The sequence below is a fragment of the Macrotis lagotis genome, chromosome 1 (genome assembly GCF_037893015.1).
Source record: "Macrotis lagotis isolate mMagLag1 chromosome 1, bilby.v1.9.chrom.fasta, whole genome shotgun sequence".
NCBI classification, from domain to species: domain Eukaryota; kingdom Metazoa; phylum Chordata; class Mammalia; order Peramelemorphia; family Peramelidae; genus Macrotis; species Macrotis lagotis.
In genome coordinates this window covers 220,638,367-220,662,945 of record NC_133658.1, presented here as the reverse complement: position 1 = coordinate 220,662,945, position 24,579 = coordinate 220,638,367, and the positions used below count along the sequence as shown (strand labels likewise).

General features: G+C 35.0%; 1 protein-coding gene and 1 pseudogene across 3 annotated transcripts in view; one reads left to right on the top strand and one right to left on the bottom strand.

Moving 5' to 3' along the window:
• MEMO1 (mediator of cell motility 1) overlaps positions 1-24,579 on the top strand; it is a 153,386-nt gene that overhangs the window by 46,169 nt on the left and 82,638 nt on the right. For 2 of the 3 annotated variants that reach the window (XM_074209667.1, XM_074209668.1), the window contains exon 2: positions 7,051-7,132. In XM_074209667.1, coding sequence (XP_074065768.1) covers positions 7,051-7,132 — 82 coding nt within the window. Of the gene's footprint in view, positions 1-7,046; positions 7,133-24,579 lie in introns of those variants that run through there. The other variant, XM_074209669.1, reaches the window with a different exon arrangement.
• On the bottom strand, positions 9,029-9,476 carry LOC141504578 (mitochondrial inner membrane protease subunit 1 pseudogene; annotated as a pseudogene).

Sequence of the window (24,579 nt, the reverse complement as noted above, 5' to 3'; positions counted from 1 at the left end):
ATACCGCTCAAAAATTAGATGTTCTCTATGGTGGGAATCAATGTTGATTGGTGAGGGCCTGGACCTGAACTTTGATTTAGTCATTTGCTTCTTAGTTTACCCCAGCTTTGTTCAGTCTATTGATTATGTCTCACCCAAGCCTGAATAGAACACAGTTAGCTACCCTAGATAGGATCTGAACAAGAAAGTTAGTTCAATCTTATTATCAGCATTGTCCTTCAAGAGATTGAATTTTTAAAATTTGGTACTTTAGAAAAAGGGGAAACTCTGTGTCTCCTCAAATCATTGGTTATTAATAATCATTTCTCTCATTTCCTTCATTTGATTCTATTGAGAGGTGTGACTACACCTCAGTGAATTAATGATGTGATAAACACTAAAGAGTTTCTAAATAGGGGACAGATGAGGAGAGACAATTTGAGAGGAAAAGAGAAAAGTGCATCACAAGTCAATCACCCTTTTGATAACATTTTGATAAAATCAAAGGGGCAATCCCCTTTGATAAGTAGACTTTTCAGATAAAAGGTGCAAAGGGAAAAAAGTAGAACAGTAAAATAAAAGTTTTGTTTTCTTGAACTACAACAGAAAAGCTAAGTGATTGAACAATGTATGTTCCAGTTATGAAAGGTTTTTAATGTTAAACAGAATTTTATATTTAATCTGGGAAATGATAGGGCACTTCTAGAAGTTGATTGAACAAGGGGCTGTCACATTGTGAAGCCTGTGCTTTAGGAGGATCAATTTAACAGCCAAGTGGAGAATGGATTGGAATGGGGAAAGACTTGAGGCAAGGGGAATAACTAGAAGGTTATTGCAGTTTTAAAAGTTACTTGAACCCACTTCTTTCTGACTTCATGACTGTCTCTCTATTTATCTATCTCTGTATCTATTCATACCTACACTTACATCTATGCCATATCCATATCCATGACCATGTCCATGTCCTTGTCTATTGTCTGGCTTTCTAGTTTTATTGTTGCAGGGAGTTCCCAATGAGGAAGTTTTCTACCAATGAAGACCAACATGTGTTCAGCAATTTAATCTTAAAAAGTTGCTTGGGACATTGGGAGGTTATGTTTCTTTCCTAGGGTCTTCTATCCTGTATGTGGTAGGGATTGTTTATGTTAGGTGTTGAATCTAAGACATCTTGACTCTGAGCTTGATTTTCTGTCCATTAAGACATTCTTTTTCAATAATAATTACACTGCCACCATCACCAACCATCAGAACAAGAAGACACCATCACCAACAAAAAACAATTATTTTTAACTAAATCTATGATTTCATTGGTATAGGGAACTCCTGATGAGGAAATTCATTCTCCCAGTGTTGATGTCCTTAGGTGTATAGGATTTAGGTAGAATAGGGTTGCCTGGGGCACTGAGAAAGATTAAATGTCTTGACCAGGTCACACAGGGGTTGTCAAAAGTGATTCAGATTTAGGGCCCTCAGTCTTAGAGTGGGCTCTCTACACAATGCCATGTTGCTCCTCTGAAATTTATTACCTACATATTTGTAAAACCATTGTTTTATAGTGGCAGAGATCTTCCTATTCTGTGGTGCAGTGGAAAGGACTCTAGATTTGAAATCAGGGGATCTGAGTTCAAAAACCTTACTCTGTCTCTACCCTTGTAGCTTGAGTTAATCATTGGGAACTTTCTCATCCTTATTTTCCACATCTCTAAAATGGTAGGGTCTGATTAGATAGACTCCAAGACTCTTAGTTTTTATATCTAAAATATTATGACTTATTTCAATAAAAAGCTATTTGTTAATAGCATATTAAAATATTTAATGCCATTTAAAATTCAATATAATTACATAGGGAATTATAAAGGACCTTAAGAGATCATTTACTGAATTCAAACTTTTTTTAACTTGAATAAATTGAGAACCTTATTGAGGTTAAATGACCTGTTTGAGGACATATAACTAGTTAGTCCTGAATGAGAACTTCATCAGATTAATTTCCATTCTAGGACATACTCCACCATATTTGGAGTAAACTTTGCTTTAGAGCTTTTGAAATAATTGAAAAGTTTGTTCTCTTATTCAGGTAAATCTCAATACTTATGGTATTTGAATAATATACTTCTCCCCCCCCACCCTTCCAAATAATGGATGTGTTGTAAGTCTCAACTTGGGGCCTTTCTCAGTTATTCCAAACTTTTGTGAGCTTCATGTATTTATTACTTCTGATATTTGCAGTCATTCTCTATTCTCCTTTTATGTCCCAAGCTATGATGGCAAAATAGTATTAACATTTTTTCTATTGCCTCACTACTGAGGTTATGTCTGTGCTTGTTTTCTGCCAAGCTGAAACCAGTCTTTTAGAAAGCTCCTGGTTAATAGGTGTATAGTGCCTGCTTTGATCTTCATAGCTAGTCTATAAACTTTGAATGCAATTAATTTTTACATAATCTATTGGTTTAAAACAAAGTTGCAGAGTTGTCTAGATTTAATTTACTGTTCCATGCCAAAAATCTTAGGAGCTACATTTTGCCTTAAAAAAACAAAACAAAAAAAAACCAAAGCACAACACATTTAAAATTAAGGTTATTTTTATTTAATGATTTGGTTGATGTCCTAAAAATAAATTATTAAATGCCTGAAAATGGCCTCTCTCATGAATTCTTGCTTTTGCTTTTGTCATTTTCTCTTCCTTTCCCCAAAATTGAAGGTTTTCATTTAATATTATATTTTAAGGAGAATGAGATGCTAGCAGATTAAAATTATGAGAATTGTAGATTATGAAGAAGGAATGATTCCATCACAACTGAAATTGATCAGGAATGATTTCAAAATCATCAGATTCAGTAGTCTTTTCTCAATCTGCATTCTTTTTGATCTTTGTGCATCTTTGAATGTTGCAGATGACCCGTTTTTCCTTGAAATTTTCACTAGTTAAACATGGAGATTGAACAGTAGGAATACATAGCAAGTTAGCAGGATGGGGTTACCTGTATTGCTTGTATTTCTTTTGGTTGTGGAAGGAGAAGTTGGAATACAACTTTGGAAATATAATGGGTGAGAGCACTGCTGGCATGCATTTGCTGGAAAGTATATGAAGTCAGAAAATATCCATACATAGTCTAATAGGGATGAATAATTGAAACAACTGGAGAATAGGAATGAGATTCAAAATATATGTAGACTATGTATATACTCTATCCAAAGCTGCCTCTATATGCCTTGGTTCATATTCTTTCTTTCCTTCTACACTCATGTGTCTTTTTTTTTTTTTTTTTTTTGCTCCCTGGCTTCCAAGTGCCTTTTTTCCTATTATCATAAAGAGTAGAAACTCCCATTACTTTTTTAAGATGTGGGGACAGATTCACTCTTCCTGGTTGTCCTGTGGAAGGATGAAAGAAAAATCCAAATGGAGAAAGTTTATTTTGGTGACTGATTCAGTGGTCTCCCTCTTCCAGGGGTCGTCCTAAAAAGTATAAATGATTAGATGTTTGAGGTGAGTGAAGATGATTTCTGCTCAAGTTGAACTAATTAATCCCTCAGGTCTCTTCCAATTCTATACAGTTGGGATCTTAATTTTTGATTCTAATTAGTTGTTTACTTCTAGCCAGTTATTTGACTTTATACAAATAGCTGATTATGAAATGACAGCTATGTCTGGTACTAGTTGTTTTCTTACTTTTAAAATATTCATTTTAAAAATTGGTTGTTGACAAACAAACATGGCATTGAATAGAAGGCACTGGTACTTAAGACTTTAACTATTTAACGACAAAATAATAATACAATTTCATGAAAAAGTTGTTTGCAGTTTGCTTTACTCTTGATATTTGACTGGGCTGATAAAATTCTGAGCTTTCAAGTCTAATAAATCTGAATAGTTTTTATATAATTCTGCTTTTTTGGTAGAGTCTTCAGTGGGTTATCTTCCTACATAGTTAACATTTCTGAAATTATAGATTGGTATCTTGTAAAATCCATATCATAGGTTACAGAGGGGACTAAATAAGATATGGACCAGAAAACTAAAAATTCATTACTGTGATTGAAAAAAACTTATTTTCATATTAAAGATCAATTAGTATATTATGTATAGTAATAAATTAATAAAATATTTTTCATTTCTTCAGTTTCTAAGCATTATAATTTGGTGGTCAAAAATAAATAATATATATAGATATTACATACTTGTATATATATACTTATGCATATAATATTAATATTCACTTTTATGTGAAGTATTAGCTTGTCAAATATTTTTGTGTTCAGTTGCTTTTAGTTATGTTCAACTCTTTGTGATTCCATTTGGCTTTTCTTTCTTTTTTTTTTTTACAAGGCAGTGGAGAATTAAGTGACTTGCCCAAGGTCACACAGCTAGGTATTTATTAAGTGTCTGAGGTCGGATTTGAACCCATGTCCTTCTGACTCCAGGGTGTGGTACTCTATTCCTATGTCATGTAACTACCCCCCCCCCCCCCCAATTTGGGTTTTCTTGGAAAAGATACTTGAGTAGTTTGCCATTTTCTTTTCCACCTCATTTTCCAGATTGAGAAATTGAGGCAAAAAGGGTTAAGTGACTTGCTCAAGATCATACAGCTCAGATTTGAACTCAGGAAGATGAGCCTTTCTGACTCTAGTCTTTTTGATTCCAGGCCTACCCAGCATTCTCTCCACTGTGCCATCTAGCCACCCAATTATTTTCATAGTTTTATTCAAAAGAAAATAGCAAGTTTTGGTATCTGACCCTTCTGTCACTGTCCAAATGATAATAACGAACTCTTTTCATTATTGCAGCATTTTCATATTAACAAAAAGAACCCTCATAGGTATATAGATTTAGGACTTTTAAAATTGAAGTTAATAAACATTTCTGAATAGTAATTAAAAAAATTCTTAGTACCTAATGTTTAGTAGTGAGTTAAAGATTAAAAAATAAAAAAGCATATTTTTTTGGTTCAACCTAATTATTAACACAATTATTTTTACATGTAGGAGATTTGGTTTTTATGAATTCTATTGTTTAAGCCCTGAATTAAACCTCTGTTTTTGATTCTAGTTTACAGATGGTCCTGCCTATTTTTAAAAATTCACTAATTTCTGTAGATGGGCATTTATGTATTTCAGATCCACAAACATCTTTAGAAACCTTTAAGGTTTTTCATGGAATCATCTTTTATGAATGATTTTTTTGGAGGCACATAATCAATGTATAGAGATATGGATCAATTTGTAGAGGTAGCATGGCATTTTAGATTAAATTCAAGAAGAAATCTAAATCTTATCAACTAACTATCTGAGAAGTCCTATGAAAAATATTATTGGCAATATAAGTAATTTAAAACTGTTACTGAACTCTGCTAGTTGAGTGACATGTTACCAAATGGAAAATTGTCCTACATTCAAAATGAAATTTTACTCCCTATTTCAAAATTATTCAGTATTTCCAACTTTTAAAAAATTAAGTTCTAAGTTGACTTAGTCAACTTTATATAATTGGGAATTACTTCTTTAAAGATAATTATTGTTTTGCTCAAGTATATTGCTATGTGGGGTCACCTTGATGGCACTGTGGATAGAGTACTGGCCCTGGAGTCAGGAGGACCTGAGTTCAAATATGACCTCAGGAACTTAATAATTACCTTGCTGTTTGACCTTGGGCAGGTCACTTAACTCCATAGCCTTGCAAAAGGCTATAAGAAAAAGAGATTTTATGATGTCAGACATTTAAAGATAGAATTGCAGTGTTTTGAATAGAAATAAAAACTTAGAACATAATTTTTTAAATATTGGTCTGTGAACTTTAATAATTTACATGAATTTTGATAACTACATTTCACTATGATTGGTTTCCTTTATACTTTATAATTATGGGTTTTTCATTTTATGCATTTACAAATATTTTAAGAAGGAAAAGGTAAACTTTTCCAGACTTACAAAGGACTCCATGACACAAATAAGGTTTTTCAGAACTCTTGAATTTACAGATTTATTTATTTGGTCTTTTGATGTATAATTTAATTGAATTGATTTCTTTGATCAAGCCAGGTAAGTGCTTGGTTTTCTAGAAATCTGAATTATTTTTCACCTGATATTTTTTTTTCTTTTTACTGTGCTTAGAATCTTTAGATTGTTTTATTTTGCTTATGTAGAACTTTCTTAATCACTAATTCTTTTTAGAGCTTATAGGAAACTTTTTAGTTCCAAGTCTTTAACAATGAAACATATGAATAATTGCCCACTATTATATATATTCATTGAAGTTTGTATAAGGTGTGTGATTAATAAGTCAAAAGTGTTATATAGTTTTTTACATATAGTTTTTAAATTTATTAATTATATAGTTTTTTTCTCTGACTTTGAGGGTAATGTTTATGTACATAAAAATAAGATCTTTGCTCTTCTCTATTCATCATATTAAGAGACAACTATTATTACTACCTTTGACATTATGTGTACCTAGTTTATGGTCAAATTAAAGTATTAGAGCATTGTCTCTGATTTTTAGACTGTTTGAATACATTTTTCCCAAAGCCATTATTCTGTTGTAGATTTCAGTATATTCACACAGGCTGGATTCCCCCATTCTGGAAATGCATTTCCTCTTCAATTCTACATCTTACTTTAAAGATTTACTCAAGTACCTTCTTTTTTCTTGAAGCTTTTCTTAATTAGTCCTAATTGTTAGTAGTCATAGAATCATAAGATGAGGTCATAGATTTAGAATTGTTAAGGTATTGGAGATCAAATTCCCTAGTTTTCCGATGAATAAATTGAGACTCAGGGAACATAGGGATTGCTTGCTTAAGATCAGACAGATAGTAGGTGACAAAGGTAGGATTTGAACTCAGTTCTTTTGACTCTAAATTCAGTTTTCCTAAATATACTTATCTCTTCTCTACTTCATTATTTTGTATTTACTTGTCTTATTTGCTCCTAGTAGAATGTAAATACCTTGAGAGTTAAGGACTATTTTTGGGGAGTGGTTTGTAACCCTAACTCACAGCATAATGTACATGGTAGACATAGAGTACTAGGTCAGTTGCATTCTATTTTTATCATTTTTCCTCTTTTTTTTTTCAGGTCCTCAACTGAACGCACAATTAGAAGGTTGGCTTTCACAAGTACAGTCCACAAAAAGACCTGCTAGAGCCATTATTGCCCCGTAAGTTTTGAGTGAACTATTATTGCCCTCTTGGTTTAAAGTATATGGTGTCATTCATGTATCTATTTCTGATGAAGTGAAACTATTTAGAAGCCGAATCATTTTTTTTATAAAGAACTTACTAGGAAAGTGTGCCAAAGGAAAGAACAATGAATATTTCCATGCTGTCACATAGTTTGAAAGTTGTAAGTTTGTTTCCTTAGTTGTATTGTTTTAAAAACTTTTAATTGATTTCCATTATAGAGGGATAAAAAAGAATTAGGGGCAGCTAGGTGGTGAAGTGGTTAGAGTGCTTGCCTTGGAGTCAGAAAGATTCTTCTTCCTGAGTTCATATGTGAACTCATACCTTTCTAACTTTGTGACCCTGGGCAAGTCACTTTATCCTGTTTACCACAGTTTCTTCATCTGTAAATTGAACTGGAGAAAGGAAGTGGCAAACCATTCTATTATTTTTGCCAAGAAAATCCTAAATGGGGTCATAAAGAATTGAGAAGTTTGAAACAACTGAGTTTAAGTTCTACTGAATGGATGACATCTGTATTAAAAGGAAAAAGTACTTTTATCCTTTTAAAAATATTTTTTTAATTTAAGAAATTACAATTAATCTACAGTTAATTACAATTAATACAATTCTGACACATTACAATTAAAATATACTTTAATGTGATGCTGAAGATGAAGCATATTTTATATTTTGTAAATGTGGAAATTGTGTCAAGTCAACATGAAATTATATTGTGGTTAACTGCTTTTGAAAGAGTAGCCATTCTTATTTCCTTCTGATGCCTAATTTTGAAATTTTCATTAACAGACCATTTCTTAAGAAATAGAATTTTGAGTGCATTATAAGTACATATATGTATTTCTTTACTTACATCTATATTTTATATTTGGGAATCTTTTTTTTATAAATATGAGGTATTTTATTAATAATATCCATCCCTTCCATGCTGAAACAAAGAAATGGGCAAAAGTCATATTGTGAGCAATTCGGGTTAGTTATCCAAAATTAAGCACCTTTCTTTGGGGAACATGAGGGGAACAGTTATCTGTCATCAGGCTTCATAATGGTGTAGTACAGAGAATCAGTTCAATCATGCAATTTAAGTAAATGGGTATTTATGGTTTCAATAAAAAATTTTAAATAGGATTTTTTAAATTATAAAAAAACTAGCATTTGTAATTTTTGAATGTTGAATAATACAATGTTATTGGTATCTTGAAACCAATATTTATTTTCTTGTCCTATTTCTTACTTTATAATTGTAAATTTCATAGATGTCACTGTAACCATTAAACAGTTTTATATTTCTGTATATTTAGTGTTCTGTGTGTTACACAGGTCAAATCTAATTTTGGATAAATCCCAAAGGATTGCTGAAATTCTTTTGTTCTTTTTGTTGAATAAGTGGGCCAAACCTGGGACTTGGCAATCTTTATTATGGGAAGTTTCTGTTGCAGCCAGATTTGGCCTGTAATTAAAAATAAATGGTCATCACCCTCATGGTTAGTGTAGCCAAACCAAAGCATAATTGTGAAGGAAGAGTAGAATTTCTTTGGCTGGGTCTACAGAACACATAAAGTTCAGCTGAAAAGTTAAAGAACTAAGTTGATGATAACAGTTTGGTTTTAATCTTTTCTTTTAAATCTTCAAATTTTTACCTTGTGGGGGGGGAGGGGGTGAGTAGAAGAAGGAAGGGAGAGGATAGTGTGTGTGCTGTATGTATAAAAGTTCAGTTAATAGATTATTAGACTCTCTTCTGTTTCGCTCCTATTTGAAAATGTAATTCAATATCAGATATTTTATTTATAAATACAAGGTTTCAGTGACTTAGTAAAAATATTTCTTGAGGAGCATGATTTGATAATGAAGTGATTTGGTTGGCTAAATACTGACTACTCATCAGAAAATCTATGACCTGTGGGCTGTCATGTAGAAATCCAAAATCATTCAGAGGTTAGGCAAATACGTCGTCTGATTAGTTCATATTGAATAGGTCCATAGTACCTGAAGTCTGTAGAATTGTGAAGATTATCACCCTCCAGCCAAACATGACCTCTTGGTACATAACTGTGGCTCTTAAGGTAATCTGATGGGTTGTGGGTGAAAACTTTATCTCTTTCTAAACCGATTATTCTTTCACAAATATTTGATTTAGGGTCTCTTGGACTTTTGGCAACTATAATGTCACCCCTTTGGATAACATAAAAATGTCAGTTTAGGCTCCATTAATGGTCCAGAGCTCATGACAGCACCACCAACATATTCAAAGGCATAGTGACAGCCATACTGAAGAGTATAGCCATGAAGTTGAAAGGTTTTTCCCAGAATACTTTGAAGCATAGTTCTATGCAGTCTTGGACACCACTGACCTTCCAGCCTCTAAAGCCAGCTTGATAATACATTCAGGTCTTATGGTGGTATCTCCAGAAAAACCACATGTTAAGGTTTTTCTCAAAACACAGGTGGGCAATCCATAATTTTAGGGAATCTGGGCTAGGCAGGCATCCACAAGTCCATGAGCCAAACCCATGTCCTGTTTGGGAATTTTAAGCTAACTGGCTTGGTATGGTAAATATGTTTTGCTTGATATGTGAAATATAATGCTATTATCCTAAGATTTAAGGTCCTTGAGGACAGTGATTATTTTGTCTAACCCCTGTATATCTTCTCTAATATTTGTCATAGTGCTTTGCCCACAGTCAGCAAGTATTTGTTGTCTATGTGCCAGATGCTGTGCTAAGACTATCTCTGTTCTAAAGGAACTCATAGTCTAATGTGTTGATGACTATTTACAGAAGCCTTCTTCTAAAGCTTTTTCCCCCTAAGGGACTGAGTTGAGGTGGGAGAGAATATCTGGTGTGGGGGGGAGAGCCAGTGTCAATACCTGTAGTCAGGAGGTAGAGTACGTAGTATTGTGTTTGATAGATAGCAAGGAGGCAGGTGTCACTGTAAATAAGATGTAAGGAAACTGGAAAAATAGGAGACCAGGTTATGAAAGGTTTTTGGATGTCAACAGAGAATTTTATATTGTTCAACTGGAGTTACTGAATAGGGCTGTGGGAGAGAAGATTTATCCATTCTACTCTGTATTTTTTTCAAAAACCTTTTCATTTATTATTTATTTATTTTAAGCATTTTATTTTTATTGTAACCTTTCTCCCTCTGAGGCTGCTCTCTGTCTAACACTGCTTCTCACAGATAACTTTTAAGCACATAATACTATGTACATTATTCATTCATTTCAAACTAAGGTCTCATGTGAGGTTGAACAGGAATATTTTTTTTTCCCTGCTCTTAAAGATCAAGAAAAGCTTCTTGAAAGGGATGGCATTGAAATTGAAGTGAAGTGATTATTTTAGTAAACTGCAAAAAAAAGGTTTAGCAACATTGAGATAATTAAAATATGACAAAACTCTAGTGGGTATAAAATACTCTTTCTTTGGTAATTAAGGAAATGCTTTTCAGACTCTGGCAGGGTGGAACTGCATGAATGAATATCATTTCTTGCTTTGCCATATTAGACAAACTTTTTTTTATACCACATGAAATACATCTTGATGGCCCTTTAAAGTCTCCAGACTTTACATATATTTTTTCTTTTGATCCTCAAAACAATAACCATTTGACAGATGAGAAAATTGAAATTAAAAGCTTGGGACTGGGCTATTGTTGTTTGTCTGTTTTCAAAGGAAACTATGACATTAGGAAGGTGACATAATGTCATGACAAGCATGTGAATTGGATTTGAGTTAGGGGGGGCTATGCTAAGACACCAACCTTACTTTCTCCCCTGGAGCCATCAGGTCCAGCGTCCAGACAAAAATCAGAATGACTCAAAATGGTCCTGGATGAGAGGCAGAGTTAAGTGACTTTCCTAGGGTCACAGAACTGCTAAGGGTCTAAGGGTGCTTCTCTATCCACTGAGCTACTTAGCAGGGCAAAGTGCTTCACAAATATTATCTCACTTGATCCTCTCAACAACCTAGGTAGGTAGAAGCTATATTGTTTTTTCTACTTTAAGATTTTATTTCTACTTTAAGATTGACTAGCCCAGGGTCACACAGCCATTCATTATCTCAATGTGTATTTGAACTCAGACCTTCCTGATTCTTTACTGCCCATACAACACTGGAAATTAAGCATTCTTTTTAATGTTTGACTTTCAAATTCTCTTCCTCCTTATCAGCTCTTCCCACAACTATGAGAAGGCAAGCAATAAGATATCAATTATATATATGAAATAATGTAAAACATAGATCTGTATTAACTAAATCTTAAATAAAATCAAGAAAAATGAGAAATCATATTTCAGTTTGCACTCAGAGTTCATTACTTCCCTTACTGGAAGTGGATAGCTTTTTTTCATCATGAATACTTTGAAATTGTCTCAGATCCTAGTATTGCTCAAACTAACCAAGACTCTCACAGTTGATCATCATTACCATATTACTGTTATTGAGCACAATGATCTCCCAGTTCTTCTTCTTCTTCTTCTTTTTTTTTTTTTTAGGTTTTTGCAAGGCAAACAGGGTTAAGTGGCTTGCCCAAGGCCACACAGCTGGGTAATTAAGTGTCTGAGACCACATTTGAACCCAGGTACTCCTGACTCCAGGGCCGGTGCTTTATCCACTATGCCACCTAGCCACCCCACTCCTAGTTCTTCTTACTTCACTTTCAGTTCATATAGATCTTGCCATGTTTTTCAGAAAATACCCATCACTCTTATAGCACAATAGTGTCTCAGATGTTCTGTCACTCCTCAATTGATCAGCATTCCCTTGATTTCCAATTCTTTGAAACCACAAAGAGCTGATATAAATTTTCTTTGATCTCTTTGGGATACAGACCTAGAATAGTGAGATTGCTGGAGCTGAGGGTATACACAGATTATAGTCCTTTGAGCATAGTTCCAAATTGTTCTGCAGAATGAATTAGATCAGTTGACTACTTTATTAGAAGTACCTATTTTTCCCTCATCCCCTCCAGCATTTATCATTTTTGATGGGTGTCAGTGAGGTGGTACCTCAATGTTGTTTTAATTTGCTTGTCTAATCAATAGTGATTTAGAGCATCTTTTTTTTTTTTTTTTAGATTTTTCAAGGCAGTGGAGTTAAGTGGCTTGCCCAAGGCCACATGGCTAGGTAATTATTAAGTGTCTGAGGTTGGATTTGAACCCAGGTACTCCTGACTCCAAGCCCAGTGCTCTATTCACTGCGCCACCTAGCCGCCCCTAGAGCATTTTTTTATTACAACTTTAGATAACTTTGATTTCTTCTTCTTCTAAAAACTGCCTATTTATATCCTTTGAACATTTATCATGTAAGGAATCCTCAATTATTTACAGCTAGTTGGAGACCTGAGGCAGAAAGACCAACAAGACACTGCAGTAGGCTAGATAGACTTGAGATGATGAGAGGCCTGCCCCAGGGTGGTGCCTGCATGAGAGGTCATATGTTATAAATATAGAAAACAAAGGACTTGACAACTTGATTGAATGGAGGGAATGAGAGAGCCTGAAGAAGCAAAGATGATATCTAGGTTGTGAGCCTGCTTCCCTGAGAGGTTAGATTACTGATTACTCTTTTAATAGAATAATAGAAAAATTAGGAAGAGAAGAGTTCAGAGAACATTGCTAAATGTTCACTTAAAAAAAAAAAGAAAAACCAAAATACAAACTACTTCTTGTTTTGGGCACACAGGCAACATTTTAGTTCTGTTAAAATGTGGAAAAACTTGCAGTGTTAAAATTTGCAATGATAAAATAACCTTATTTCAGTCTTATATCTGTCTTCATAGTATTTGAAGTAAGGAATAATAATAGAGGTACAATAACTACATTAAATGAAATAGCTTTTTTAATGAAAAAGTGCTGGTATTATGTTTCTAATTGAAAAAGTGTATTTTCTGTTTCTCTTTTAAATTATATCTATAATTATAGCTATAAAATTTTAAGATCTTTCGGGCAAAAATCTTTTTGAAAAATTTTTTTGGGGGTACATTTAGCCTAGATTTCCTTGCACTAAAATATGGTATGAAAATTGTATAACCTTAGATTTTGTTGAGAAAAACAGCTATTACTAGAACAGAGAGCATCAAATTTCTTTTTTGTGTTTCATATTCATTCAGGTTCCTAAAGCTAATGTGATCAAATATCCAGACATTAGGGTTCTGGCTTCTATTAGGCTTTTTGTCCCTCACTTGAAAAACAAACAAACAAAAAAAAACTATGACCTTGTTTCTGCCACTTTGGTGATTATTTTTTGGTTGATCCAACTCAGAGGGTGGATGCCAGTCATGGCTGCAGGGCTTCTTTGGCTGTTATCTTGGCCTTTTTTTGTCATGAAGTTTAAAATGTTTTAAGTCCATTCCAAGGCTGAGTTTTAAGCATTTTTCTGCTGGTTTTTGAGGTACTTTGGACAATACCTTGTTTCTTTGCTTAGGTGACTCTGAACCTCCAAATCTTCATTTTACCAGGCTTGGGAGACACAAAGGAAAAAGTCAAAGTAGTTTCCTTTTATCAGATAGAATGCTGTCTAGTTACTGGAAACTATTTCCCAAGTCCTCTTAAAAATGGGTGCACCCTGACCAACCCTCTCTTCACTTCCTACCCTTCCCTACTCCTTTGGACTTCTCCAAAATCTTCTCCACTGCACACTGTTCTTTTTCCCTCCCCTTTTCCCATCTTTTTATACGTTGTCTTCCCCCTAATAGGTATAATCTTTCTATTAATTTATATTCCCTAGTTCTTACTTAGCACAATACCTGGGATAATTATAGCAATAAATGATTTTTGATTGCATGACTTATGTGCACATGTATTGGTATACACAAAAAAGGATGTAAAATAAATACAAAGTTACTTTTATGGAAAGGCACTAGGCCCCTGTATTGGATGCGGTGGATGAGATCAGAAAAGACCCCATGCAGAAAGTTATGATTGAGGTGACTCTTGAAGTATAGGGTTTCTGTGAGAATGGAAGGGAAGAGGACATCTATTGCAAAGGTAGGAAGGTGAGATTACATGGCATATATGATGAACAGCAAGGAATGCCAGTTTGTTTGGACTTTTGTGTTTTTAGCTTATCAGTTTTCAGTGGCATTGATACAAGTAAATAGATGATATTTTACTATTCTTATGTGTGGAGGATCCACACATTTTTGCTAATTTTGACCTGACAATTAACACCAAGAAAATAGAGGCTTGCCACACTAACCATTGTACCATCCATACTCTGTTTTAGCAAATGGAGAAATTTTGCTTGCTGTTAATAAGTTTACCTTGGCAGCATACTTTCCAGAGATGTATACATAGATGATGAAGTTGATGGACACATTGCCAGAGCTAGCCCAGTGTTTGGTGAACTCCTAAGGAAAGTGTAGGAAGGAAGAACTATTAGGTTGTCTAAAAACTGAAAGTCTACAGAGCCTTTGTCCTGACCTTATACTTATATGCATATGAAATCTGGGCAGTTTACCAGTGCAGTGCCAGCTCATGAAATTACTTCCATTTATATTGTCTTAGAAGATTCTGAAAATCACCTGGCAAGATAAGATGCTAGACATTTAAACATTCACACACTACTGCAGAGAGCACAACTTTGATGGATTGGCCATGTTGTTTGAATGCCAAATGTACATTTATTTAAAAGACTATTTTACAGAGAATCCATGCAAGGTGAATACTCACATGGAGATCATAAGTGATACTCTGAAGGTCTCTCCAAAGAACATTGGAATCAGTTGTGAGACATGGAAGACACTGGCACAGGACCACCCAGCATGATATGCCTGTATCAAGGAAGGTACTATGTTCTGTGAGCAAAGCAGAATTGCAGTAATTAAAAAGAAACATGCAACATGCAACATTAAAGACAACTCCATTCTAAACATTCATGTTTACAACTTGGTTCCAACCTGTGAAAGAGCCTTTGGAGCTCATTTTGGGTTGATCAGTCACAGTGGGATACCCTGTACCCCAACATAGTGATGTCATTTTGGTCACCTTTGAACATAAAGGTCAAGAACCATTTTTATGTCTAGCAGCATGCAAAGATATTTAAATACTTTTAGGCATAATGGAAGGTTATGTAGTTATGTCTTATTATGAAAGAGAAAGAAGTACCACTTACATTATAGATAAATATGGGAATGGGTGGGATGGAATATTATAGTTATTCTAAAAAGTTATATAGCACCTTACATAGTGTCTCATAAGTAGGCACTAAAATATTTGTTAGTTTAGATTATTTTTGTTATAAAAGGGATTTTTTTCAATATGCAACACAAGTTAAAAGTTCAATAAAATAAATCAAGAAAAAGATTTCTCAAATGATTTCTGATTGGAGAGATCAGGAATGACTCTGGGAGATTATATTTGAAGTAGATCTTAAAGGATATTAAGGATAGGACAATTTGAGACAACTGACGATACAGATTGAGTGAAGGTAATGAGCACAGGAATGGAAAAGACAGTCCTAAAACCCATGTTTTAATAAATATAAGTTAGAATACTTTGACTGGACCATAGAATGTGTGAAGTAGATATGCAATCAGATTTTGAAGGACTTGAATGTCAGGCAAAGCAGTCTAGACCTTATTTAGCAAAAAACAAAGTACCATTGACAATTTTTTAGTTAAAGGCTAATATGTGTAATATAGATTAGAGATATGCTGTAGGAAGATTAATTAGACTATTCGAATATTTTATGTTTGCAAGGACAAAACAGATTGTTTCACAGGTTGAAACAGAGAAATTGGTGAAAGATGTTTACTGAGAGATATATTACAGAAGAAGAAGACTAAATATATCTACTGAGTTGCCTTCCATCCTGTCATTAGAGTCAGTATAATTTAAGGATAACTCATATGCTCCATTGATTTCCATGCTGTGGCAAATTTCTTGTGGGCAAGGACTATTTCATTTTGTCCTTGCATCTTTAGTATCTTATGTGCATAGTAGGTGCTTACGAATGCTTTTGAAAGAGTGAATAAAAATACCCCTAAGAATATTTGTTGAACCTTCCTATAGAGAAGTTCTTGAAGAATATAGATTAAAAATAGCTCAGATTAAGGTAAAGGTTGTTAGCTGTACCTTTGGAGAGACTACTCACATTAATTGTAGGCTTGTTGAGGTACCAAAGTATGGGCAAAATGCCTAGCTTTGGTCTTGAATCCTTGAGATCACAAGCCTTAATGATGGAGATTAGAGGTGGATGTTAGCAGTAGCGGGAGGAAATTATGACGATAACTGATGTGTGTGTGGTGCTTTAAGTTTTACTAAATAATAGATATACATTATCTCATTTGAGCCTCTAATAACCCTGTGAGTTGAACAATCTCTATTTTACATTTGAATAATTTGAGGCTTAGTAAGCTTTAGTGATTTGACCATGTACCTTCTAATGTTAGAGCTGATATTTATGCCCAAGTCTTCCTTATTCCAACTTCAGCTGTATTATGTCACACTGCCTCTGGTAAAGACTGTTAAATAGAGAGCAAAAAATTATTATATTCCTATTTATGAATCTGGCAAAAGAATTATGGTTCTTGAAAAAATAACTTGGAACTGTAAAGAAGACATGATCAATATGTGGTAAAAAAAATATAGATTTCTTTTTTGGGGGGTGGGAGTTTACATTAATGATCCTTAGGACCTCCCAAATCTAGTATTCTCTATTTTCAACTAGTTAGCCAAATAATTCAAGACAAGTAAAATTTTGTGATGATAAAAATACAAAGTCTGTTCTTGCTGCATGTTTGCTTAAAAATGCAAATATTTATTTTTCTATTGGCATTGAGAATGGTGCTGCTCCTTTACTATAGCATGCACATCACCTTTTAAATTATAATTGTTGATACTATGATACTCTGTTGTTGTAACTTTATAGGATTAAAAAAAATTTAAAAACCATAGGAAGTGTGTTTTTTGTGATATGTTTCCAAGGATTGGTTTTTAGGTTTTTGATCTTGAAGATTAAATTTAAATTCATCATTTCATTAGCTTTATTGTGTGATTAAGTAGGTAACCTAACTTCTCTTGGTCTCAGTTTCCTTATAGTTAAAATGAGGACACTACCTATGTTTCTAGGATATTATTAGGGAAAGAACTTATAACTATGAAATCACTATAAGAAAATGATTAGCATACCTTTTGTGAACTTCTGTTATTGAGTTATCTATTTTTCTAGGACATTTAAAATTAAGATTTTATTTACTGAAATTTTATATATATATATATATATATATATATATATATATATATAATCAATCTTCTCTGTAACAACTGTTACTTAAAGGGAAATTTAAATTACTCCTTTGCTATGTGGTTTCCTGTATACACATTTTCTAACTTCTGTAACTCTGTCTAGCATGGTCATTAAATATTCATTAGGCATTATTGTATATCTAGACTGTTTCTTTGGGGGAACACTATATGGAAATAAAATGTGTTTGTTCCTTTTTTCTGAAATTGCTTATTTTCTATATAGATTTCTTATAATGCTATCTAATCTTTAATATTAATAATATTTATAAATTTCTGTTTTAAAACAGTGAAGTATTATTTTGACTAACTTTCCAGTCTTGAGAGAGCAGGTCTATATGGGCATATGCTTAGAACATAATAATCTACTATGGGGTCTTTATTAAAACAGGAATTATGTAGGCATAATAGTGGTACAAAATAGAGAAGTCATTCATTAAGCACTTGCTCTGTGTCAGGAACTTTGATAATACAAAATGAAAAAATACAAAAATAAGAAAAAACCCAGCCCCTACCTTCAAGGAGCTTCTAGTCCAATGGAAAAAAAGTTGAAAAGCGAGGAGGTAATGGGGCTTGAATTGCTAAACTGCTGCTGGGAAATGGAGAGTTAACCTGGAAAATTCTAAAAGTTCAGAGCCCTATATAAAGGAAGGTTTGAGTTAGAGGGGAGAGATAACTGAGGGAATTGAGGTATTGAATATCAGGAACTGAGTCTTTGTTCATGGTGATAGTCTAGCAAAAGTTAAGATGTAGCAAAAGAGAAGTTAAAATTGACAATTCAAAAGAGAGGACTAAGGGAAAAGGAAGAAAATCCATGGGATTAGAAGGAAAAGGGATTTTAAAAAGGTGAACATAGTGTTCATTCAAATTCTGTCATTTTTTTTTTTTGCTTTGTTTGCTTGGATGTGGATGGTGTTGTCCATAACATGTCTCTGAATTGCTAAAAAGAGCTGCATCAAAGATGATTAACTCACAGTGTTGTTGTTAGTTTGTGTAAAATGTTCTCTTGGTTCTACAACTTTGGCTTAGCATCAGTTCCTGTAATTCTTTCCATGCTTTTCTAGAGCCCTACCATTCATGGTTTCTTATAGAACCATAGTACTCCATAACATTCCATATGCCATAACTTGTTTAGCCATTCCACAATTGATGGGCATCCTCTCAATTTCTGATTCTTTGCCACTACAAAAAGAGCTGCTATGAATATTTTGGTACTGTTGGATTTTAGCCAATCTGATAGGTATGAGGTGGTACCCCATAATTGTTTTAATTTGCATTTCTCTAATCAGTACTGATTTAGACCATTTTCATATGATTTTACATCTCTCTGTCTTTCTATCTATTTATCTATCTATCTATCTTTATTCATTTGAAACTGCTTGTTCATATCCTTTGACCATTTATCAATTGGGGAATGACTTGTATCCGTATAAATTTGATTCAGTTCTCTACATACTTTAGAAATGTGATCTTTATCAGAACCCCCCTCATTATGAATATTGTTTCCCAGCTTTGTTTTCCTTTTTTTGTTTGTTTATTAAAGATTTTATTTATTTTGAGTTTTACAATTTTCCCCCTAATCTTACTTCTCCCCCCCCATAAACAGAAGGCAATTTATCAGTCATTACATTGTTTCCATGATCCAAATTGAGTGTGATGAGAGAGAAATCATATCCTTTCTGTTTTAGATTTTTTTTTTTTTGCAAGGCAATGGGGTTAAGTGGCTTGCCCAAGGCCACACAACTGAACTCAGGTACTCCTGACTCCAGGGCCGGTGCTCTATACACTGCACCACCCCTTGAGAAATCATATCCTTAAGGAAGAAACATAAAGTACAAGAGATAGCAAGATCAGACAATAAGATATCAGTTTTTTTTTTTCTAAATTTAAGGTAATAGTCCTTGGTCTTTCTTCAAGCTCCACAGTTGTTTCTCTGGATATAGATGGTATTCTCCATTGCAGACAGCCCCAAATTGTCCCTAACTGTTGTACTGATGGAATGAGTGAGTCCATCAAGGCTGATTATTGCCCCCATGTTGCTGTTAGGGTGTACAGTGTTTTTCTGGTTCTGCATATCTCACTCAGCATCAGTTCATGCTTCCCTGAATTCCCATCCCTCCTGGTTTCTAATAGAACAGTAATGTTCTATATGACATACATATACCACAGTTTGCTAAGGCATTCCCCAATTGAAGGACATTTACTTAATTTCCAATTCTTTGCCACCACAAACAGGGCTGCTATGAATATTTTTGTACAAGTGATGTTTTTACCCTTTTTCATTATCTCTTCAGGGTATAGACCCAGTTTGGATGGATGGATCAAAGGGTATGCACATTTTTGTTGCCCTTTGGGCATAGTTCCAAATTTCTCTCCAGAAAGGTTGGATGAGTTCTCTGTTTTCCTTTTAATCTTGGCAGCATTGGTTTTATTAAGTGCAAAAACTGATGTAAGTGCAACCCCTTTTTTAATTTAATACAGTCACAATCATCCATTTTGCAATTTATATTGAACTCTATTTCTTGTTTGATCTAAATTTCCCCCCTTTTCATACGAGTGGAATGTAACTGAAGACTAACCAATGAGTTGACAGAGCCAATAGGGAGGAGGAGGGGATTGGTTAGGCCATATAAATCTTGCTTGACTGTCAATTTGGGACTGCTCCTTGATCTTTACTACCTTTATGAGACTTAGAGTGTGTTCTTGAGAAAAGCAAAAGTAAACTTTTTTTTTTTACTCAGAGGTGTCTCTATATTTTAAGTGGATTTTTATCCCACACACATAGATCTGACAGAGTATATTTCTTGGTATCATAAATTCTGCTTCCCCCCCCTCCAAAAAAAGATGAGAAACCTCAAGAATAGTGAGAGAGAAAAATAAAGTGTACTTCAGTCTGTGTTCAGATTCCAGTGGCCCTTTCTCTGGACTGAGTTGACTTTCCCATCATTTCCACCCGAAAAGTTGCTTCAATATTTTTCCCACAGTTGCTATTCCTAGCTGTACTTCCACTCTATTTCTCTCCACTCTCATCTATTCTATTCTTTCTCTCCTTTCATCCTGTCCCTGTTCAGAAGTGTGTTGTATCTGAGTACCCTCTCCCATGATCTTCCCTCTCTTCTATCACCTATCCCCCCCCCATTCCCCCTTATTCCATCCCTTTCCTCTCATCTTTCTCTAGGGTAATATAGATTTCTGTACCCTATTAAGTGTGTATTTTATCTCCTCTGAGTCATTTCTGATGAGAATGAAGGCTCACTCATTCCCCTTGCCTTCCCCCATGCCAGTCCATTGTAAACTCCCTTTCTTGACTCTTATGTGAAATATCTTAGCCCCTTTTTCTCTCCTTTCTCTTCCTCCCAGTACTTTCCTTTATCACCCATTGACTCCATCTTTTTACTATGTCATCATATACCACTCCTTCCTGTGCCCTGTTTATATATGCTCCTTCTAACAGCTCTTCTAAATGAGAAAGTTCATATGAGTTAGTAGTTTTTTCTTCCCATGCAGGAATACAAACAGTTTAACATCATTAAGTTCCTTGTAGTTAGTCCTTCTCATCCTCCCTCTCTAGTTTTCCCGAGTCCTGTACTTAGAGATCAGACTTTCTATTCAGCTCTGGTTGTTTCAGTAGGAAAGTTTGAAAGTCCCTTATTTCATTGAAAGTCCATCTTTTCCCCTGAAAGAGGATGTTAAATTTTGTTGGGTAGTTGATTCTCGGTTGTAAAACAAGATCTTTTGCCTTTCTGAAATATCATATTCTAAGCCCTATGAGCCCTTAATGTAGATGCTTCTAGATCCTGTTAATTCTGACTATAGAACCACAGTAGTTGAATTGCTTTTTTCTGGCATTTTTTAGTATTTTCTTTTTGACTTGGGAGTTTTGGAGTTTGACTATAACATTACTGGGAGTTTTTCTTTTGGGATATCCTTCAGGAGGTGATGGGTAAATTCCCTCAATTTCTATTTTACCCTCTGCTTCTAGGATCTCAGGGCAATTTTGCTGTATTATTTCTTGAAAAATGAAGTCTAGGCTCTTCTCCTGGTTGTGGCTTTCAGGTAGCCCAATAATTTTTAAATTATCACTTCTAGATTTGTTTTCAAAGTCAGTTGTTTTTCTAATGAGATGGGGTTAAGCTTGCCCAAGGCCACACAGCTAGGTAATTATTCAGTGTCTGAGGCAGATTTGAACTCAGGTATTCCTGACTGCAGGGCCAGTGCTCTATCTACTACATCACCTAGCCGCCCCATAAGTTATTTTTTTCAGTTTTTTTTTTGTATTTCTTTCACAAAGTTGCTGACTTGATTTTCATGATTTATCTGCATGGCTCTCATTTCTTCTCCCAGTTTTTCCTCTACCTCCCTTAATTGCTTTTCAAAGTTTTTTTTTGAACTCATCCATAGCTTGAGCTATTTATCTGTTTCTATTTCTCTTGGAGGTTTTGGATATAGAAGCTTCAACTTTGATGTCTTCTGAGTATGTATTTTGATCCTCCATGGGGCCAAAGTAATTTTTTTTAAGGCTTTTTTTTGCAAGGCAAATGGGGTTAAGTGGCTTGCCCAAGGCCACACAGCTAGGTAATTATTAAGTGTCTGAGACTGGATTTGAACCCAGGTACTCCTGACTCCAAGGCTGGTGCTTTATCCACTACGCTACCTAGCCGCCCCCAAAGTAATTTTCTATGGTTAGATTCTTCTTTTTTCTGTTGTTTGCTCATTTCCTCAGCCTATGACTGATTTACTGCACTTCCAAGACTTTGGGTTTTTTGGTGGGGGAGATCCCACAGGGACCTTAATTCTGCTAAGGTCTTTTTTTTTTTTTTTTTTTTTTTTTTTTTTTTTAGGTTTTTGCAAGGCAAATGGGGTTAAGTGGCTTGCCCAAGACCACACAGCTAGGTAATTATTAAGTGTCTGAGACCAGATTTGAACCCAGGAACTCCTGACTCCAGGGCCGGTGCTTTATCCACTGCGCCACCTAGCTGCCCCCTCTTCTAAGGTCTTATGAGAGGCTCTGCCTACTCTCTTGCCTGCGTTCAGGCCCTCTTCTCTGCCCTGGAGCTATGAGGATGATCCCTGCTGGGCTATGGTGGTGTTGTGGGGGCCTAGACTGGATCTGAGTGTGGGCAAACATCTGAGTCCTGCCCCAGTGAGAGCAGAGAGACCTCTGCAGTCTCCCCCCCAACCCCTTTACCATCTATGGACTTAGAGCTCTGGATGTGCTGTGTGGCTCTGCCAATTCCCACTGCATGTTCTCCCCACAGGGCTGCTCTGGGGCCGGAGCTCTGCTGTACACTTGCTCTAATGTGGCTGAGTTCTCTCACCACCCCTTCTGACTATTCTGATGATTCCTGGGCCAAGAGGTTGGCTCCCTCTGACACCGACCTAGGCACCTGGCTCAGCTGTGCTGTGCTGCGGCTGTGCTGTGGCTTTTTCCAGACCCTGGTCCTAGTGGAACAGACCTTTCCTGTGGAACTTCTAAGTTATCTTGGAATGGAAAATTGTATCACTCAGTCTTTCTGTGGGTTCTGCTCCTCTAAATTTTGGCTAGAGCCATAATTTGATGGCTTTTGGAGTTTTTTGGGAAACAAGTTTCTGAAAATTCCTGCCTTCATGCTACCATCTTGGTTCTGCCCTCTGCCCCCACTCCCCCAATCACTTTTTTTTTTTAGGTTTTTGCAAGGCAAATGGGGTTAAGTGGCTTGCCCATTGCCACACAGCTAGGTAATTATTAAGTGTCTGAGACCAGATTTGAACCCAGGTACTCCTGACTCCAGGGCCAGTGCTTTATCCACTGCACCAAATAGCCACCCCCCCCCAATCACTCTTAATATCTAAATCCTGTACCCATTTTGACCTTAGTTTGGTATAGGGTTTGAGATGTAGGTCTATGCCTCATTGTTTCTATAATATTTTCCAGTTTTTCCCCAAAATTTTTTGTCAGATATCTTATCCTAGAACCTAATGTCTGGGTTTGTCAAACAATGGATTATTATAGTCATTTGCTAATGTTTCTTTTATATTTATCTTAATCCATTGATCCATTAAATAAAATCTTTGTCACACATCTGGTACATGTTATTCTGCCTGCTGCAATTACTCCTTTAGCTGAACATATGGTCTCCAAAAATGAACCCTTTTTCTTATAAACAATTTTATATTTAAAATTTCCTCTTTAGCCTCTTTTGGCTGTGACCTGATCTGACATGACTTCTTCTCTAATGAAGTATTAAGCTGCACTATTGGAGATACTCCCAAGTCATAGTGGGTCCTGTTGGAAATAAAAGATCCAACATGAATTCACTTAAAACAAACAAATCTTAAAACAAATCATACTACACCCCCCCCCCCTTCCTTTTTTGAGAGGAATGGTAATGGTAGTGATAGTGGTAGAGCAATTATCAGTTAGGTTATTATTGCTGTATTCAAAGAAAAGGTGGGTAATGTAAATTTGTAAAATTGAAAGTTGTTCTGCTTCCCTTTATTATTTCCATATTTTTATCAAAAGCTTGAATGAATAAAAAAGTAGCAGATATATTTTGGATATCATAATTTGAGGATAGGTAATGCATTGGAAGACAGTCCAAAAAAAAGCTTGAACTGTCTGAAATTATTGCCCAAATCTTAGAGGCTCCCCTCAGTCATTGGTTTTCTTCCCTTTCAGGTTGTTATTTTGTATGTTCTTTGTGCTTAATTTATGTACATGTTATGTTCCCTCAGTAGACTAATGTATATTGCTTCAGCATGATCTGTTTTACTTATATCTTTGTATCCTTTAGTCTTAATACAATGCCTCATACTTAGTAGGTGCTGAATAACTTTTGAATTGAAGATTACATTTAATAGTGATAAATACAAATGTCCACATTTGAGTTAAAAAATATCTACTGCTGGGGCAGCTAGGTGGAGCAGTGGATAGAGCACTGGCCCTGGAGTCAGGAGTACCTGAGTTCAAATTTGGCTTTAGACAAGGGCAAATCTAAAAGAAGGAAAATGTACCTATACGGAAGAAGAGTCAAATGTAGTGATGTATTATCTGTTCTACCAAAAAAATAGATCTCTCTCTTTTCTCATTATTGGCACTTCATACCAACCATAGAAAATGTAATGAAAAAACATTATCACAGGAAATGCTTCTACTCATCATACCATGAAATTCATTTTCAATATTTACCTAGCTGTGTGGCT